Source organism: Melitaea cinxia, chromosome 25 (genome assembly GCF_905220565.1).
Source record: "Melitaea cinxia chromosome 25, ilMelCinx1.1, whole genome shotgun sequence".
NCBI classification, from domain to species: Eukaryota; Metazoa; Arthropoda; class Insecta; order Lepidoptera; family Nymphalidae; genus Melitaea; species Melitaea cinxia.
The window spans coordinates 7,014,721-7,035,356 of record NC_059418.1 but is presented as its reverse complement, the minus strand read 5'-3'; the positions used below and the strand labels follow the sequence as shown (position 1 = coordinate 7,035,356).

The following is a 20,636-nucleotide window of genomic DNA, read 5'->3' as shown; positions in this document are numbered from 1 at the left end:
TCCTTCTAACACCAGGAGTATCACGAGCACGTTGCCGACCCTACCCTCGATCTTTTCCAGGAACTCTCTATCCTAAAATGCACAGAAATAACACTGTTTGAGGGCAGTATAGTTGTCAGTCTTTGGTCGCCCTTCTTCTTAGTTACTGCATCACTACACAGTAAACGTGTTGTCGATCTTACCCTCGACTGTCTCCTACGAGCTCTGGCTACCTTATTTATCATAGGAATATAAGTCTACTTGAGTTTTATTTACCTGTAATCTTCTCTAGTGGTTTTGAATTAATAGGTATATAAGTAATTTTTACGTGGGGAAAATCCATCATGGATACCCTCCGGCGCGGGGGCCACCAGAGGGTTATGTCAGACTCCTACTGATTAAAAAACCACCACGTGTCCGTCTAGGTGGGGCGAGATGGGGTCGCGTTAGCATTCGCCACCTCGTCCCGGTGGTAAACCCAGACGAAACCTCCGGGCCCCGGCACAATGGTGGGCACAACGGGTCAGACATGTGGGGTCGTCTCATCCGTCCCCCACTAATTTTGTTAAAATTAAAGTTTTGAATTCATAAGTTTAAGTAATTTTTACTGCCCTAGCGTATTTTGTTGTAATGTTACAATGCTAAACAAGATTCTTAGCTTTATATACAAAGGAAAAAGAAATAAAAACATAAAGAAAAGGAAACATCAAAAATTACTTATGTAGTATATTTATACATTTACATAGTCAACCACATGCTACCAACACCGAGTAACAAAAATGGCGATAACTTGAACAAGATGGCGGCGCTACGATAAATAGGCGCGCATTCATTTTCTAACCATTCATAGTCCTCTGTTAAGTTTCTTTGACGTAGAATCGGTCCTAATGTTGACAAAACTCTTGCGTGGTAGTTATTTAAATATGTAATCTGAAATAAACGTATTTTTATAAATGTGGCTTGAATAAATACCTAAATAGTAACATCTGGGACATCGCTAAAATATTTGGGGGTTTCAATATGACAATCGCAGTAAGTCGTAAAATCAAAAGTGATCAAGATCATATTATGGACTGCGAAAGTTAGAAACGTATAAAAAAAGTGTGTGCGTCAGCTCCTACGCACAACCGGAGTTTACTCCTTCAGATCGACTGTCTAAATAGGCACAAAAAGGCTTACTAGTCTAATATAAATATGAATACCATATGGAATAGTAAATAAACGAATCAAATAACGTAAAAATTCGTTCAGTAGATTATACTTCTCATATTTTTTTTCATACCACGGGCCTTACGTATATGAAAATCGATTCTTAAAAAGTAACTACATTTAAGAGAAAAAAATAAATAAATTTGGGGTCTTTATACCGCTAGAGTGGCAAACAAGCGGACAGTTCGCCTGGTAAGCGGACACCATAACCTATGGACATTTGAAACATCAGGTGCATCATACTCGCATGGCTTACTTTGTCTTTACTCATTCCTCTCCAGTAACTCTGACCACCCTACCTCACCACAAGAATACAACTCTACTTGAGAGCAGTATTATTTCGCTGTGACCTTCTGTAAGGTCGAGGTACTTCGTCAGTCAGGCTGCTTCAAATTTTGAGCAAATTATTTCCTGCCCCACCTTACCTCAATTATATAGCAAGATCTATATTATATATTACTTTTCTCGTGACCCCTCCTACGCGGATTACACAATTTTTGGCTGTTCCGTTTTCTCCAATTAAAATATAGTGTGTGTCACTCAGTGATAACGTACCACATTATCTTTGTTGAAGGGAATTTGTAAAACCAGTCAGTTTTTGAGTGTATCCAATACAACAAACGAAAAATCATATCTTTCTCCGTATAATACTAATATAGATTGTTTATTTGTGAATATTAAAACAAGTGTGTACCTCAAGATCGCTGAGGAGGTTGACATCTAAGCAGGCAGTCTGATGGGGTGCCAACGATATTGTGTAGAAAGCCACCGCTCCCACTCCGCTAAAATTACCCACTAAGCCATCGGCCTGTAAAATAAAGTAGCACATACATTTAGTTAGGGGAAATAAAAAAATGTATCAGATAAATGAGATCGTATTCTTTTCACAAAATATTACGTGAATAATTTTGGAATAAAGGTTTGGAATAAGGTTTTTGTATCACGGTAATACATTATCATCTAAACCTAAATTTTAATGGAATAAAAAAGAAATCTTACGAAAATATGATCAGCATTTTGATTCATCTCAATGACTTCAACAATATCCTCATGTCTGATCCCGTACTCTCCTACTTCATAATACCCCGGTTCTGTAAAAAATATATCTAATATATAAAATTCTCGTGTCGCGGTGTTTGTAGTTAAACTCCTCCGAAACGGCTTGACCGATTCTCATGAAATTTTGTGTGCATATTGGGTAGGTCTGAGAATTGAACAACATCTATTTTTCATCCCCCTAAATGTTAAGGGTAGTCCAACCCTAATTTTTTTTTAATTTTTAGATAAATTATTTATTTTTTATTTTATTATGATTTGGCGTTGAAAAATACATACAACCCTAAATTTTCACCCTTCTACCACCAACCCCTATTTTTAAATAGCGTTTAGCGGCAAGACAACGTTTGCCGAGTCAGCTAGTATATAAATAAAAATTAATGTCTGAAATGTAACTTGTTGGTGTAACTTCACCAAATTAGATAATAGTTTTACTGTGTAAGTTTTTATAAGCAAAATGTTTGCATGAAGTAGAATTATTAATACAGCTACCGATTCACAACAGTTTAAATTAAAAACAATTAAAATGAGCTCAGAAAAAAATCCCAGAATAATAAAATTCCTCCAAACCAGGTTCTGCGAGTATCTTTGTAAGATAATACTTTGGTTCACCATATTTTTATTTTAATTGATTTTTCAAGGACACATGATATAAAAAAGTCTTAGAAATACTATCTTCATTATTAACCGAGCTTATTAATCCCCATAAACCTAAATCTTTAAATAAAATTAAATAACAATATGTTTTGATTTTTTACCATTACTGAAAATCATCCCAGGTACTATCCCAGGATCGTCAGCTGCTCTAACTGCACCGATCCCAGATGGACCTTCGTGTACATTAAGGAAGTGACCCACACCATGCCCAGTACCATGAGCGTAGTTGAGCCCCACGTCCCACAGGAACTTCCGTGCTAGGGTCTCTAGGACATTGCCCTGAAATGTTAGTTAATTTTATTTTAACCGACTTCAGAAAAGGAAAAGGTTCCCAATTCTATTGTATTTTTTTTTCAAATCAAAATGTGGTGCGAAAATGATCAAAAGGTGGTACCGTGTGGTCCTATTTAAATTTAAATGAGATCTAACTAAAATGCGTATTTACTTGACAATTCCTTCGTAGACCTGCGTTGTATTACACCACATAATATTTTGCTGGGTGTACCGATTTTGATGATTCTTATCTTCATCGAAAGCTAATACTTGTCTTGTAGTCCCATTTAATTTGATCGAGACCTGACGTTTTTGTTTTCAATTACGTTTAATTAACGCAAAAATTGACATCCCTATTTACTATTATATTAAAAAAATTAAGGAATAAGCGTGTATACGCACATAAGTACGCATGTAAGTAGTTATACTTCGATTGCTAGCTTATTTCACGTTTCTAACTTCTTCTTTGTTGATTAGCTAACTTCAGGGTGTCGGATTTTGGGACGGGGTGCGCACATCGTAAAAATTTACTCTCATCATTTTCCCTAACGCGTCAAAAGAAACAATTTCAAAATATCATACCGTTGAACCTCTGGGGAACACAACAGTTGCAAGTTGGATCTGTCCCTTCAAAACTCTAGTGAAGGCGCGTCGCTGAGCCGGTGTCGGGTTTGAGCTCATGTGTCTTGTGCGAGTTATATCAGTTGTTCCGTCCCTAATTTATGATAATAATCGTTAGGATTGTTTCATAGTACATGTAATGTATTTAGTCTGAATTTGGGATAGGAAAGTTAAATTGAGAAAATCAAACAAATACACAAGGTTGTTGAGGTTTTACCGCGTAACAACCATATTTTTTAAATATCGTCGCCCTTAAGTCGTCGTCGCCCTGACAAAATTGTTGTTTTATTTATTTAATTTATACCTATTTGGGAAACAAACAGCACAAAAATAATTGGTTGTCTGTAAAGTCGGTTTACGGACGATAGTTTTACGTGATAACGTCATAAAGAAAAATTTATGAAAAATTGCATACTTTTATGAATTGAATTGAATTATTATCAGTGAATTATTTCGAACTGCTAGCTCTGACGTCACGCGAGAAGAGATAAATGTGTCACAAACCAACGCTTGGGCCTATCGTACCTCTCTATCGCTTGTTCCGCGCTCTCGTTTGCACGCTAAGGCTCACCGCTCAGGCGAAACGAGACATTTTTTTGTGCATGCAACCGGTGTTTATCGATTTATAAGACGTTGTCACGTCAAAATTAAAACCTTTATAAGTCTTTACTTACAAATATTGTCCGCCAGAATCGACAAGTAACATGTGATTGCGCTGTATGACCTCCTGCGGCCCCTCTCTAGAGGGATTGTAATGTATGATGGCCCCGTTACTACCGGTACCAGCGATTGTTGGGAACGAGAGCCCTTTGTAGTAATCTTCTTCTCTGAAAATAATATACGAGTACATATATTTTCTGAAGACAAGCAGCGTCTTCGGTGCGACAAAACCAGCGCTGCGGTCACCAACCCGCTTGCCCAGCGTTGTGACTATGGGCAACACATATGAGTCCAAGCCATTTTTGGCGCGAACTTGTGGAGGCCTAGGTCCAGCAGTGGACTGCGATAGGCTCAAGTGATAATATATATTTCACGATCACTTTTTATGTACAATTAGCTTTTCAATCGCAGCTTTAATGTCGTTAAAATATAACCTATAACAACACTCCAGCCATATCGTAGCACTACAAGGACGTAATAATAAAATCGGTCCAATAGTTACTGAGTTAATCCATTACAGACAAACATCAAATAGTTCCCATTAATAATAAACAGATTTCTTTTTAAACTTCAAAACTTAATAAAATAATTTCATTCACAGGGGGAGTTTTTAAAAAAAAGTTGAAACTGAGGTGGGGCCTTGTTATCCCTTAGTCGCCTCTTACGACACCCACGGGAAGAGAGGGGGTGGCTATATTCTTTGGTGCCATTCCACTACGACTGTAAAGGCTGTAATGATGGTACCACACTTGGGATATCTCCTTTCCAACATTTTTTTTTATCAAAATCGGTTCATTAACGACGAAATTATCCCCGAACATACATTAAATATTTTATTTTGAAGTCGGTTAAAAAATAATATTTTCAACATTAACATTGAATTGTATTTGAAATAAATTCTAAATAAGACACTCACCCTCTTAACTCATCCAATTTATCAACCACATTAATTTCAGTGACATTATTCCCAGATGATACTTGCTCGTGTACCCAACGTAGGAATCGAACCACGGCCACTCCGTCTCGGATATGGGAAGCTCGGAAACCCTGTTGTCAAGTAACACATAAATGAATAAACATTCTCTAAAGACTTAACGATCTCACACAAAAATGTTTTTTTTTTATGTCACTAAGTCGTCAAACAAGCGTACGGTTCACCTGATGGTAAGCGATTACCGTAGCTTATAGACGCCTGCAACACCAGAAGCATCGCAAGCGCGTTGCCGACCCAATCCCCAATCCCCCCAGGAGCTCTGGTCACCTTACTCACCAACAGGAACACGATACTGCTTGAAAACAGTATTATTTAGCTGTGATCTTCTGTAAGGTCGAGGTACTACCCCAGTCGGGCTGCTCCATATTTTGAGCAGGAAATTCCTTCTATGCCCTAAAACGTTTACGTGAAAATAGTCATAGCAGAACCAACAGTTACTTTAACAGATACTTAATGATACTATAATACTACAGTAAAGAGGCCGGGACTGTTACCTGTAACTCAACTTCATTTTTGACGCACTTCATAAGGGCGACCGGTGATACTGTTGATAGTGTGGAAATGGCTTTATTCTATATAAAAAAAAAATAAGTAAAATATATTTTTTTAAATTTCAACTGACTTCAAAAAAGGAGGGTATTCTCAATTTTACTGCATTTTTAATGTGTGTTACCACATAACTTTTTACTGGGTGTACCGATTTTGATTATTATTTTTTAATTGAAAGTTAGTGCTTGACGTTTGATTAATATCTAACAAGTAGTTTTTGAGTTATTTGTAATAATGCGGATTTTATTGATTATTTTCTCTACTACCTACGTTGTGTAATGTGCTACTTGTCCTTGTACCTAAATTAGGGTTCCGTTTTAATATTTTTTTTTAATTGTGTGACGAGTCGTTCTCTTGACATCCCCATTGAATTACCGACGTTGCTACCATCTCCCAGATGCCTTTTTAAGATTCGTTTTTCGTCCCTATTAATGACTGTTTTCAACATATATATCATTATCTTATACACATATAAAATTCTCGTGTCACAATGTTAGTTACCATACTTCTCCTAAACGGCTGAACCGATTTTTTTTTTTTGTAATTTTGTGTGCATATTGGGTAGGTCTGAAAATCGGCCAACATCTATTTTTTATACCCCTAAGCTAACTAACTAAAGCTAAGAAACTGACCTATGGCGCAAGCAGTGGAATGATAAAGTCAAATATTTATTTCTGTATGAGTGTGTTCTTACCGTTTCCGCAGCTAAGAAGACAGCGTGGCTACCAGTATTCGTCAGCCAAATAATACTACCAGTGGGTAGGGATGTCTGAAATAATGGAGTAATAACTATTAAATTAAAAATTTAAACGGTTTAGGAAATAGTAGCAGTGGAATATCCACACATATACAATCTTTTTATATCACAATAATATTAAAACCTCGTTTTATTTTTTTATATTTCTTATGAAAATATTTTTTGACAGGTGTCAAGAATTTATATTTTAAATTCTTATTTATATTCGTATAATGAAAGAACTTTTTACGATTTTATCGCGGTTTATTAAGTTTTTTAGAATGCCCGACGTTTCGAATACTTTACAGCAACCATGGTCACGGAAGGACTGAGAGGACTTGTTTTTATAATTTATATTTAAAATCTATTCATTCTATTATATATTTTGCTACATGCACGCTGAGTTTGGTTTATAAAACAGTCTAAAAACGACCACAAGAAACCACTTCCACATAAAAATCCATCCATAGCTATGAAAGCTACGACGCGCGACGCTATACACACAATCAGATATTGGCGTCAAACCTTTAAACTCAGATTAATAAACAAAAGTTTGTTTATTAATCTGAGCCTTTAAAGTACTTTATTTTGGGTCGGGGGTCAAAATTAGCCCCCAAATGTATTGCTAAGCTCAAAAGTCAAAAAATTATTGGAACAGATTTACCAATTTCTTTTTTTAATTTTCCTAATAATTTGTAGAAGTTTTTTACAGAAAGTTCGTAAAATTAATTTCTGAAAATGAAAAGATTATTTTAATTGCACGCGTTTAACAGTTCGCAACACAGGACGTCTATCAAGTCAGCTAGTATATTCCTAATAACTAGCTGCTGCCCGCGACGTCGTCTGCGTGAATGCTATACAGCACCAAAAATACCTACGATTATACCTTTTAAAATAAAATTCATTTACTCGTTTCTTCTTTACATTTCATATCTATAGAAAAGTCTCATAGATGGCGCTGCTTTAAAATTGTCTTGTCTACTTATATTCATTTAATTATGTTTATCGGCTTAGTTACTTATATTGCGTGATTTTTATAGTGTGAAGCTAGCTTATATAGCATGGTTATTAACATAATAACAACAACATTCAAATATGCGTCGTTAGATTACACATTGTTACAGAATGCGTTGAGGAAATAAAGGTTCACTGCTCGTTCCCGGTAGGTGATAGCATGATAATATGTAGCCTTTATGTTGACCCGACTTCTTAATAATATTCGTGCCAAATTTGAAGTAAATCCGTGCCGTACTTTTTGAGTTTATCCCGAACATACAGACAACCAGACAAACAGACAAAAATTCAAAAAACTATATTTTTGGCTTCGGTGTTGATTGTAGATCACACCCCAAGTATTCTTTTAAAAAAATATTCAATGTACAGTTTTGACTTTTCTGCCATTTTATTATATGTATATAGATAATATTATAAATCTGAATATCAGTTAGTTAATTAAGCTTTTACGCAAAAACTACATAACCGGTCATCACGAAACTTTGTAAACATATTCTTGGAGGTACTTATTCGAAGTAATATAGTATACTATTTATTAAACGTTTTATTTAAAAATGAAATCAATGCGAGCGAGCCACGGGTGAAAGCTAGAATGTAAATAATTTTATATCATAGTGTAACATGTACACATGTAGATATGTATCCTTACACTCATATTCCTCAAGTAGTTAAATATCTCAGAATAAGGCTGGGATACAACTTGCGTCCCTTCGGATGAGAGATGTTCCTGTATCTCTGAAGGTAAGGTTCCATTGCCCCAGAACAAGATCACGTTGTCGGTCGCCTAAAATAATAATAATAAGTGTTTATAGTAAAATATCTTTCCCATTAAAGATTTGGGTATTTTTATAACCGTATTTATGTAGTTGTGCGGTTAGTCACCTCAAACATTAATGGAGGGTACGAATCAGCTTCAGACGACAGAGCGACAGAGCTTCGTGATATGTGACAACTGGCTATATAAGCTAGTTTAGTTAACACCTAATTAAATTTAATAAGTGTTCTTAAATGTTTATTATCTACTAGATGTCCCGGTGAACTTTGTATTATCGTATATAAATAATAATGAATGTTGCTAAACGCATAACTCGAGAATGACTCGACCTCCGCTAATTTAGTTTTTTGTATGTTTCATAAGGTGGGCCTTAGTTTTAACACTAAAAAAATGACAGAACGAAATCTGTCCGGGCAGCTAGTTTACATATATTTCTGAAATGACTACTGAACGCACCTATAAATATTATACGACCAAGTGACAATTTTTTATTTATAAAAAGACGAAACACATGAAATGCTTTAGCGCTCGCAACATTTTGTGTAGGAAAATTGAATTTTCGTTTTTGTTATAGTTTCATTGACAGTATATCACTCCGTATTTATACTCCTAATGATAGACGAATATGTATTGTTACGTGTTAGGGTTCGAAGGATTTGGAGAGAAAGACCTGCTGACTCTTTTCAAGACTTTATTCACATTTTCCAATGACGTCACCTTTGTTCAAGCAGATGTCGCGATCACCAAGGTTCAAAACCTTGACCACAGCGTTACTGCTTCCACTAACAAGGGTTCTCGCCGTCATCAGATTTTGCGCTGATGTCTTGGTAGGTGTGTCTTCGATCAATACGCATCTGTTTGACTTTTTCTTTCCAGCGGGCGGTAGTTTCACCAACACCCGAGCTTCCGATCTTCCAGGTATAAAGACTTTCTTTACACATGCGACTTTCCCGCAAGCACCACCAAGAATGAAGATTTCTTCTTCACCACACTTGAAAAGTTCCGTCAGTGACATTAATTCTGCAGTTCAGTTTGAGCGATCTTTAAGGCGACTTCAAGAGTGAAAACTAGTGATCAAGAGTGATACCAGCGAAACCTACGACATTGGCTACGACTAAGGACATCGTGAGTGCTTAGTGTTTGAACTTAGTGCTTAGTGTTTGAACCTAGTGCTTTGTGTTGGACCTAGTGCTAGTGAATAAAGTCTTGAAAAGAGTCAGCAGGTCTTTCTCTCCAAATCCTTCGAACCCTAATACGTAACAGTATGTATGATATGAAAATAACAGGATCTAGTAGCAAATATATACAACTTACAATGTCTGCCCTTATCACAAGATAGGAGAAGAAAACAGGGTTGAAGGGAATGTCAGATCCACGGATGTTTAAAGTATCTGTAATAAAAATATAATGTTTAAACACCATTTTTTTTTTCACTGCAAATGTGGAACATAAGCGTTCTCTTCGATAATAGGCGAATACCGTAGCATATGGCCGCCTACAATACTAAGAGCATCGCATTACAAAGTATTCCGATCCACCCCAGGAACTAGTTACCTTACACAGGAACACTTGAAAGCAGTATCGTCTGATCCTCTGTAAGCTCAGGTACTACCCTATTCATGCTACTCCAAATATCAAGCAACATAGCCCATTGAACACATGACATAATTTTACGTAAATGTGACATTAAAATGATATAAAATTTGTGTTATTATTGTATGTCACAATGATATCACATTTACGTAAATTTACGTCATGTGTTCACTGGAAATTTCTTGCTGTGCCCTAACTTAAAAAGAAGATAAGAATAGAGAAATTCCATAGTTATATCAAGAAGAAAACTATATCAAAATTTATTTTAGGACTTACTCTCCGAAGTTTGATAGTTACTTACACGCAATATCATCTAATGCTGTCAGGATGAGAACAGAAGCTTGCCTGGCTCGTATCTGTGTCAAAAGCTCAGATATCTTTTCGCCAGAAACCTTTCCTGTAGTAACAAGGCAAAATTTAATTTTAAGCAGATAAGATATTTAATGTCGAGCGAAAAATATGTGATAATTTTTTTTATTTCGATATTTTACAATATTATGCATATTTACAATTCTCAAATTAAGAATTAAATATTTACAGATAGTTAAGATTTGAACAAATTATCAAAAGGTACAAATTGCGGCCTTATCGTAAAAAAACGATCTCTTCCAGTCCACTTTAGGTCAGAAGAAATAAGAATAAAATGATATGGAGGATAAAATGGTAATAGTAAATTATACCTGTATAATTAGAAGGTAGTGCTAGCAATGGTTCGTTTGGTCTCGCTGGCGCTGGATCACCAACGCGTCTTCTTGCTTCATCGACAATATTTTCAGACGTTGGAACAACGCTGATATTAGCTGGCCTAAGAAGCGCCTGTGAAGTGAGCAATGGTAAAGCGCCGTTTGGTGAAGAGATATCTCTTATGAAGAAGATGGATTTGGATTGGGTGTAATATGTAATGAAATTAGATGAAAACTTTTATTTTACCATAGCGTGATTATACACACCTAAGTTACGTCAAGGATATCCATATTTTTAAGTAATTAATTTTAATTAATAATAGCAAAATTTATATTAAATCTAAATATTGCCGCATTATCTATATAATAATACGAGAAGCAAAAACTTTGTACCTCTTTTTACGAAAAGTGCGCGGACGGAGGAGTATGAAATTTCCCACACTTATCTATATCTATAATCTATAATCTATAATCTATAATCTATAATCTATAATATATATAAAAGCGAAAGGTCACTCATCACGAAATCTCCGAAACTATATCTATCTATAATATATATAAAAGCGAAAGGTCACTCACTCATCACGAAATCTCCGAAACTATAACACCTACAAACTTGAAATTTGGCAAGTAGGTTCCTTATAAGACGTAAGCATCCGCTAAGAACGGATTTTACGAAACTCGCCCCCTAAGGGGGTAAAACGGGGGATGGAAGTTTGTATGAAAGTCCTATGTTTTTGAAGTAAGAGACTTGAAATTTAAAATGTAAGCTCTATAGATGGTAAAAAGGTGTCCAAATAACATATCTTTAGAAATCAACCCCCTTTTGGGGTTAAAACGGGGGATGGTACGCTGACTCACTCATCGCGAAATCTCCGAAACTATAAGAGCTACAAACTTGAAATTTAGCAGGTAGGCTCCTTATAGGTTGTAGACATTCGCTAAGAATGGGTTTTACGAAATTCGACCCCTAGGGGGGTAAAACGGGGGTTGGAAGTTTGTATGAAAGTCCTATGTTTTTGAAGTAAGAGACTTGAAATTTAAAATGTACTTTCTTTAGATAGTGAAAAGGTGTGCAAATAATGTATCTTTAGAAATCAACTCCCTTTTGGGGTTAAAACGGGGGATGGTAGGTTTACTCACTCATCACGAAATCTCCGAAACTATAACACCTACAAACTTGAAATTTGGCATATAGGCTCCTTTTAGGGCGTAAACATTCGCTAAGAATGGGTTTTACGAAATTCGACCCCTAGGGGGGTAAAACGGGGGTTGCAAGTTTGTATGAAAGTCCTATGTTTTTGAAGTAAAAGACTTGAAATTTAAAATGTATACTCTATAGATGGTGAAAAGGTGTCCAAATAATGTATTTTTAGAAATCAAATCCCTTTTGGGGTTAAAACAGGGGATGGTAGGTTGACTCACTCATCAAAAAATCTCCGAAACTATAACACCTACAAACTCGAAATTTGGCTGGTAGGCTCCTTATAGGTTGTAGACATTCGCTAAGAGTTGATTTTATGAAACTCGACACTTAAAGGGCTAAAACGGGGGTTGGAAGTTTGTATGAAAGTCTTATGTTTTTGAAGTAAGAGACATGAAATTTAAAATGTATGCTCTATAGATGGTAGAAAGGTGACCAAATAATGTATCTATAGAAATCAACTCTCTTTTGGAGTTAAAACGGGGGATGGTAGGTTGACTCACTCATCACGAAACCTCCGAAACTATAACAGCTACAAACTTGAAATTTGGCAGATAGTTTCCTTATGGGGTGTAAACATCCACTAAGAACTAATTTTACGAAAATCGACCCCTAAGGGGAAAAAACGGGGGTCGGAAGTTTGAATGAAAGTCTTATGTTTTTGAAGTAAGAGACTTGAAATTTAAAATATATGCTCTATAGATGGTGAGGAGGTGTCCAAATAATGCATTGTAATCTATATATATAAATAATTGTGTTTGCTCGCAAACGAAAAAAAAAAACCGACTTCAATTACATCGACAAGTAATACAACGTAGATCGACGGAAAAATAGTCAAGCAACTACGGGTTATCAAAGATTACTCAAAAAGTAGTTATCAGATCTCAATAAAATTTATATGTGACCACATGATAAACATCAGCTTTCGATTAAATTAAAAATTATCAAAATCGGTACACCCAGTAAAAAGTTATTGTGGATTTTCGAGAGTTTCCCTCGATTTATCTGGGATTCCATCATCAGATCCTGGTTTCCTTATCATGGTACTAAACTAAGGATATCCCCTTTCCAACAAAAAAAGAATGATCAAAATCGGTACATCAAGTAGAAAGTTATGCGGTATAATACAACGTAGGTCGACGAAAAAAGCGTCAAGTAAAAACGCATTATTAGATATAACTCGAAAAGTAGTTGTTAGATCTCAAATAAATTTGAATGCGACCAATTGGCACACACCACCTTTCGATTAAAACAAAATTTGTCGAAATCGGTTTACCCGGTCAAAAGTTCTGATGTAACATACATAAAAAAAAAAAAAAATACAGTCGAATTGAGAACCTCCTCCTTTTTTGGAAGTCGGTTAAAGAGAAAGGTCAGTGATTCACTCATCACGAGAACTCAAAAACTGCTAGATGGTCTATCCATCCAGGTTGGACAAAGATAAAGTTTGGCAGGGATGTAGATTATAGTTAGCAGACGTCCGCTAAGAACGGATTTTACGATATTCCATCGCTAAGGGGGTTTAATTGGGGTTGATAGTTTGTATGAAACATATACAGCCTGAAAATAAAACCAAAAATGTGGTGTATGAGGTGAGATGTGGTGAGAGGTTTTATAAAAATAACTATTAAATTATACTAAATTGTGCCTTTTAAAAAGTTACTCAGTTTGATAAGCATTTCAAGTGACTGAAATAAAAAAATAATTTGCGTGAAACATCTTAATAGTAATACATATCTTCATAACCACGAGGACGTAATCGCGGGCAACAGTTAGTGTATTATAAGTCCCTAAAAGTTTATGTAATCGATTCGCTCAAAATTTACTGAACGGATTTTCATGCGGTTTCAACATTGTAGAGAGGGCTCCACCATTGGCAAGAGGAAGGTTTACGGAACGGCTAAGCCGATTTTGATGAGAGTTTCACTGGAAGTTTGCCGGCAAAACTTTGTGACACACTAATTTCAACGCGGGCGAAGCCGCGGGCACCGCTAGTAATATATATAAAAGCGAAGGTCACTCATCACGAAATCTCCGAAACTATAACACCTATAAACTTGAAATTTGGCAGGTAGGATCCTTATAAGACGTAGACATCCGCTAAGAACGGATTTTACGAAACTCGACCCCTAAAGGGGTAAAACGGGGGTTGCAAGTTTGTATGAAAGTCCTATGTTTTTGAAGTAAAAGACTTGAAATTTAAAATGTATACTCTATAGATGGTGAAAAGGTGTCCAAATAATGTATTTTTAGAAATCAAATCCCTTTTGGGGTTAAAACAGGGGATGGTAGGTTGACTCACTCATCAAAAAATCTCCGAAACTATAACACCTACAAACTCGAAATTTAGCAGGTAGACTCCTTATAGGGCGTAAATATCCGCTAAGAACTGATTTTACGAAATTCGACCCCTAAGGGGGTAAAACGGGGGTTGGAAGTTTGTGTGAAAGTCCCATGTTTTTGAAGTAAGAGACTTGAAATTTAAAATTTATGCTCTATATATGGTGAGGAGGTGTCAACTTGACCCCTAAGGGGATAAAACGGGGGTTGAAAGTTTATATGTATATGTTTTTTAAGTAAGAGACTTGAAATTTAAAACGTATGCTCTATAGATGGTGAGGAGGTGTCCAAATAATGCATTGTAATCTATATATATAAAAAAGAAAGGTTACTGACTCACTCATCACGAGAACCCAAAAACTGCTGGAGGGTGCATCCATCCAGGATGGATAAAGATGAAATTTGGCAGAGAGGTAGATTATAGTCAGTAGTCGTCCGCTAAGAACGGATTTTGCGATATTCCACCGCTAAGGGGGTTTAATTGGGGTTGATAGTTTGTATGAAACATATACAGCAGCTATAAGTTCGTCGATAGGCTATTTATACTGCAGCCTGCAAATAAAACTAAGAATGTGGTGTATAGAGAGATTTTATAAAAACAACTATTAAATTATACTAAATTGTGCCTTTTAAAAAGCTACTCAGTGTAATAAGCATTTCAAGTGACTGAAATAAAAAAAGTGCGTTAAACATCTTAATAGTAATGCATATCTTCATAACCACGCGGATTTAGTCGCGGGCAACAGTTAGTGTATTATAAAACAATGCCCCCAAAAGTGTATGTGATCGATTTCCTCAAAATCTACCGAACGGATTTTCGTGCGGTTCAAGAGGAAGGTTTACGGAACGGCTAAGACGATTTTGATGAGAGTTTCACTGGAAGTTTGCCGGGAAAACTTTGTGACACACTGATTTCAACGCGGGCGAAGCCGCGGGCACAGCTAGTAGTTTATATAATTATGGAGAAGGAGGCCGCAAATGCTAATGCTAATATATATATTTTAATTATGCATAAAAAATACATTAAATCAGTAAAAAAAAAAAAAAAACAAAATACACACACTACCATGTATTTAAGACACACATATATTATTTTGTTTGTTGTCAAACTTATAATTGGAATCAATTATGGTCGAATTTCGACCACTGAGCGACCTCAAGTAACATTTCTTAAATAACAAATTTTAAGTTCCAAGGTAGTAGTGGAACTGTGTTATCCCTTAGTCGCCTCTTACGACACCCACGGAAAGAGAGGGGTGGCTATATTCTTTCATGCCGGAACCACACAGCATCCGTAACCACACAATAATTGTTAGCAAGATAATAAAGATAAAATGAATGTTAATGAAAAACTACGCCAATTACCTCTAAAGAGTTCCATGAACTGCGAGTATAGGTGGTGGGATCGATGCCAACCACGGAGCTTTGATTTAAGTTAGCTAGAAGCCAACGATCTATGGTTAAGTCTGTACCTGAAAAATATTTTTTTTTATAGTACCTAATTAAAAAAAAATTACTCCTAGCAATTGAAAATCTAAATGTGTTTGCTAGAAAACGAAAAAAACCGACTTTAATTACAGCGACGCAACTAATTATTTTATTTTTTTTAATTTTTGTAATATTAGTTTTGATAATAATCACTTACGCACTGTGAAATAATATATTTGATGTAAAATCATTAAATTGATGTACATATATTGCTGATATGTTTTTGTATGTGCAATACTGTAATTAAAAATATCCCTTAGTTTTGCACCCTTTTTTTGACCCAGGTAAAAAATCCCTAACGGATACCCATGGCCCGGGGGAGCCGCGGGTTATGTCTGATTCGCACGGACTAAAATCCCTGTGATGTTCCTCCTCTCGCATGGGGCGGGACTACGGGAACGTTAAACACTTCCGATATCCCCGCTGGCTTAGTTTTGCACCCTAACCTTAAAGAATTCTAAAATTAATTCCAACTTAGATTTTTTTTTTCCTTATAAAACTAACTACAAATCAAGCACCAGCAATTCTGGTGCAAATCCGTGAAACGACTTGTAAAATGAGTAAGTCAATCTCACTATGCTTCTTTGTTCTGTTCGATTTCGTTTATTGTTTGTTTGCTTATTGTCAACTGTAAAGTTCGATAGTAAAGACAAACTCTTCATAGTTACCAGATAACTTTATTATATGTATTCGTCAGAATATTCATTGTTTTTAAATAAATAGTAATGATCGCAGTGTAAACACGAGAAGGAATAAGAAAATTGTAACTCCAAATTTCCGACTGCGCAAAATAAACGTCTCCTTTCTGGATTATGGTATTCGCATGTACAATAAAATCCTAAAAAAAATTTGGAAAGATCTCGACAAAAATTTTAAGTTTTAATTAAAAAGAGATAGATAAAGCGTATTATTCGATGCAGGATTACATAGTTGATAAAGATGTGTAGATTTAATGACACTGTATTTCATGCAAGATATTAATAATCATCATTACAGCCTATACAGTCCACTGCTGGACATAGGCCTCCACAAGTTTACGCCAAAAATAACGTGAACTCATGTGTTTTGCCCATAGTCACTACGCTGGGCAGGCGAGTGGGTGACCGCAGGGCTGGCTTTGTCGCATCGAATTTCAAAGCCAGCAGTTGGATGGTTATCCCGCCACCGGTTGGCTATTTAAGTTCCAAGGTGGTAGCGGAACCGTGTTATCCCTCAGTCGCCTCTTACGACACCCACGAGAAGAGAGGGGGTGGCCATATTCTTTAGTACCGTAGCCACACAGTACAAGATATTAATAAATGTGTACTAAAATACAGTTTATTATACATATATTATTTTTCAAAAGAGTAACTGCGGAGTTTCTTGCCGATTTTTCTCTGCAGAATCTGCTTTCCGAATCGGTGGTAGCTTTAACAAAAACAATAAATGACGATTCGAAGGTGCTCTTGGCGCCTGTTTGAATATAGTTATTTTTGATTTTGATTGACTAAGTACTCCAGATTATCCCAAAACAGTTGGTAGCACAATAGACATTTTAAAAAATGGTCCCTCAATATTAAACGGCTAAGAATCTCTGCCATAGACGATGTCTGAACTCGACGACTGAAGACTTACCCTGTCTCATCAAACCCCACACACTTGTGTCCACCTCAACTTCGAACTGTGTGAAGTACCTCCCATCAGTCCAGACCAGCGCGTGGGTTTCCGTCACCAGGGCTGTTCCTGATGACCCTGACAGACCAGAAAGCCATTCCCGACGAGCATCAGAAGGGGCGATGTATTGAGACTAATATAGAAAAAAGTAGAGTTCCGGTTAATACTATTATTTAAACATTTCAATTAGTTTGAAGATATGAAGTAGGTAATGTGTTTTTGTATTAGTATTGGAATGGGAACTGCTCCGTTTCCGACTGTGCGGATAAACGTCTCCTTTCCGGGTTATGGTATTCGCGTGTATAGGTAATTAAATATCGCAGTTTTGCAATTGTCTCAAGATATTTTGAAAGTGTTTATTAAAAAGGAATTAATAGATAAAGCATATTATTCGTTGTAGCATGACATAGATGAGAAAAAATCATCATTCATCGTAATTTTTTTTGCACGCAAGTATTGCGTTATGGGTTTTTAAAAAAATTTTGGATTCACGGGAAGTTAAACTAAAACACTTTATAATACACTGCTAGAATTGTATAGAAATATACATATATTTCATTCAATACATACATTTCATTCAAAATATAATAGCAATTCTGGTTGAAGTGTGAAGTTGAACCTAATGCTTAACCTAAGCTAAATTTGATTATTGTCTAAAATAATGTATAATATATTATTAATAATATTTATATTTATTGGTACTAAACAGCCGATATTTTGGCTACGATAGCGTTAAGTCTCGGCCGAACGAAAAGTTATGACACTATCGTACTATATATATCGTATCGTACTATATATATACTATATGTATCGTAATATGTGTATATCTGACCATTGAAATTGAGCTCCGTTGCATGACCTGTCTATAAGACCGTGGTTTATAGCAACTGTGAAAGCGATCCACTTATCTTTACAAATATTAATAATTATATTATAAAGCGGATTTTTTTTTTTTTTTTTTGTTTAAACGTGCAAATCTTAGTAACCACTAGTTCGGTAAAAAAATATTTTTGTGTCCATGCGTCGTGGAAGGCTATAGGATGTATATTTTAATATGTTTTTCTTTAAATTATTGTAATTGAAACCGTGGGGCACAGATTGTAAATAAAAGAAGTAAATCAAAGTCTAAAACTTACGTTGTGGGCGTCCGCTGTCGGTACTATTAGAGCGTCGATATTTTGTTCTCTCATGACCTCGAGAACCGCTGTCAAGCGCTGCATACTGATTTGTCGGTTAACATTGCTGCTTGATTTTCCAACTAAAATAAATTTGTTAAAAATTAATATATCTGTAGACTCTGTAGCATATACTTTTATTTTTGATGTTATGATACAGACTGTTTCATCCCACTTCTGGACTTTGGCTTCTTTTGACATATAGAGGAAGTGTTCGGATTAACCCGTATAAATTGTATTGTTTGCAAGTTGCCAAATAAGTCGAGTCAGCGACACTTTTAGCTGAGGTAGGGCACAGCAGGAAATTTCCTGCCCAAAATATGAAGCAGCCGACTGGGGTAGTACCTCGATCTTACAGAAGATCACAGCTAAATGATACTGTATCTGGCGCTTCCCGCTTTTTAGCTTATGCATTAATTTTACATATATACATGCTATTCATATTTTTTATATCAGCATTCAATAATGACCGTAATAAGTACAACGTCTTATCATTTCATCACTTCGGTTTGGACATTCACAGCATTTGTAAGGAGTAGTTTACAGGAGTGTCGAAGGTTAATCTATTATAGATACTTTTTGTGTCTTGTATGTTTTAAATATAGCAATAAGTTTCTTAAGTGAATCTTTTTTAGGCGCATGAGGGGAAAAAATTTTCCGGATAAAATAATATTAGCGCCACGATAATGTGCAATGTTTTTGTCAAACAACAGAGCCACCTAGCGTGTACTATAGAAACTACAAAGGCTGTTGTTACATTAATATTGATAGATACATTGCAAACTAACTAGATGGCGCTGGAACGGAAATCTAAAGCTTTAGATTTGTATTAATATAAGCAAGACTTAAACATTAGTTTATCAAAGAAGTTTCACTTCGACATGTGTACTTTGCACGCTCGCACTTTTTTTTCTTCTTTGTGAATCCAACAATCTGACAATACCACCCCAGAGGTCTGTATAGTCTTCAAAAACATTTGCAAGATCGAACCCACGACCATTCAACATCCAATTTCTGTATCCTTCCTTGAATCTAAGCCTAGAATATTTTGGGAAACTATTAATTAGTATAACATTAAAATATTTTTATGAAATTACCATAAATAGGTTTGTTCGGTTCGGCATATTCGTGATAGCTTGGCGGAACAACTCCGGTAACCAAACTGATGTCTGGTCCAAACCTGAAATAGGTAATTTAATTGTACGTTTTAACCTCTAAAGCTTATGCTTCAGCCTATAATATCCCACTGCTGGGCATATGCCTCTTTCCCCATCTAGGAGAAGGATCAGAGCTTAATCCTCCACGCTGCTTCAATGCGGGTTGGCGGATATATTCCCTACTATTAGTATAACGATCACTATCAGATGTAAATGATAACAACCGGGACGACGCCTTAACGTGCTCTCCGAGACTTCTCACTTCTAGCCTCTAAATCATCGGCCAATGTCCTTTGCGTCTTCTCCATTCCACATGTCATTGACGAAATTATCTGTGCTAGCCTAGCACTAGTGAAAGCCATTCGTTCTAAATATTAATTACGAAATTTAATTTTACCAAGCCTATGGAAAAAAATCTCATAAAAAATATAAGATAAATGCAGACTATAATCTTATAGATCTCCTAGTCTCATATAAATCGATATAAGATAAATAAATAAGTGGATTTAACGATTCCATTTGCATATAAATCTTGTATGGAACTCCTACCAAAACATATTTACGACTGTGCTCATATTTACCGTTTAAAGAAAGTAAAATTAAGTAAATAAAACCTCATTTTAATTATAATTTAAATAAATAATAAAGATTTTTCACTTACAACAAAAATAACAACAAACACACACCCCGGACGGCCGCCATTTTCGAGTGGGATAAAATAATGTGTTATCTATCAATTTGTTATCGAGAGATATATTGATTTTTGATAAATTGGATTTGGACTACCTATCTGTATGTAAACTAATATTCTTATTAGTAA

The 20,636-nt window shown here is 35.7% G+C and overlaps 1 protein-coding gene across 1 annotated transcript; it reads right to left on the bottom strand.

Annotated features, from left to right (window-relative positions):
* Positions 1-692: 692 nt before the first annotated feature.
* LOC123666079 (xaa-Pro aminopeptidase ApepP-like) lies at positions 693-20,178 on the bottom strand. The gene is made up of 19 exons (XM_045600287.1): positions 20,079-20,178; positions 19,782-19,839; positions 19,549-19,697; positions 18,621-18,742; positions 17,446-17,617; positions 15,709-15,815; positions 10,797-10,932; positions 10,418-10,513; positions 9,838-9,914; positions 8,398-8,532; positions 6,693-6,767; positions 5,944-6,021; positions 5,372-5,502; positions 4,470-4,622; positions 3,757-3,889; positions 3,003-3,180; positions 2,188-2,279; positions 1,883-1,996; positions 693-909 (listed from the first exon to the last, which is right to left on the bottom strand). The coding sequence occupies exons 1-19, from the start codon at positions 20,176-20,178 to the stop codon at positions 718-720; spliced, it is 2,298 nt and encodes a 765-aa protein (XP_045456243.1). The 3' UTR covers positions 693-717.
* Between the last annotated feature and the right edge of the window lie 458 nt (positions 20,179-20,636).

What these genes read in the sequence shown, in the direction of transcription:
- LOC123666079 (XM_045600287.1), bottom strand. Translation starts at nt 20,178, where the DNA reads ATGGCTTTCACTAGTGCTAGGCTAGCACAGATAATTTCGTCAATGACA. An exon ending in CGCCAAGCTATCACGAATAT is followed by an intron (nt 19,698 to 19,781) that starts GCCGAACCGAAC and finishes AAAATATTCTAG; the next exon opens with GCTTAGATTCAAGGAAGGAT. An exon ending in TGGGATGATTTTCAGTAATG is followed by an intron (nt 2,280 to 3,002) that starts GTAAAAAATCAA and finishes TATTTTTTACAG; the next exon opens with AACCGGGGTATTATGAAGTA.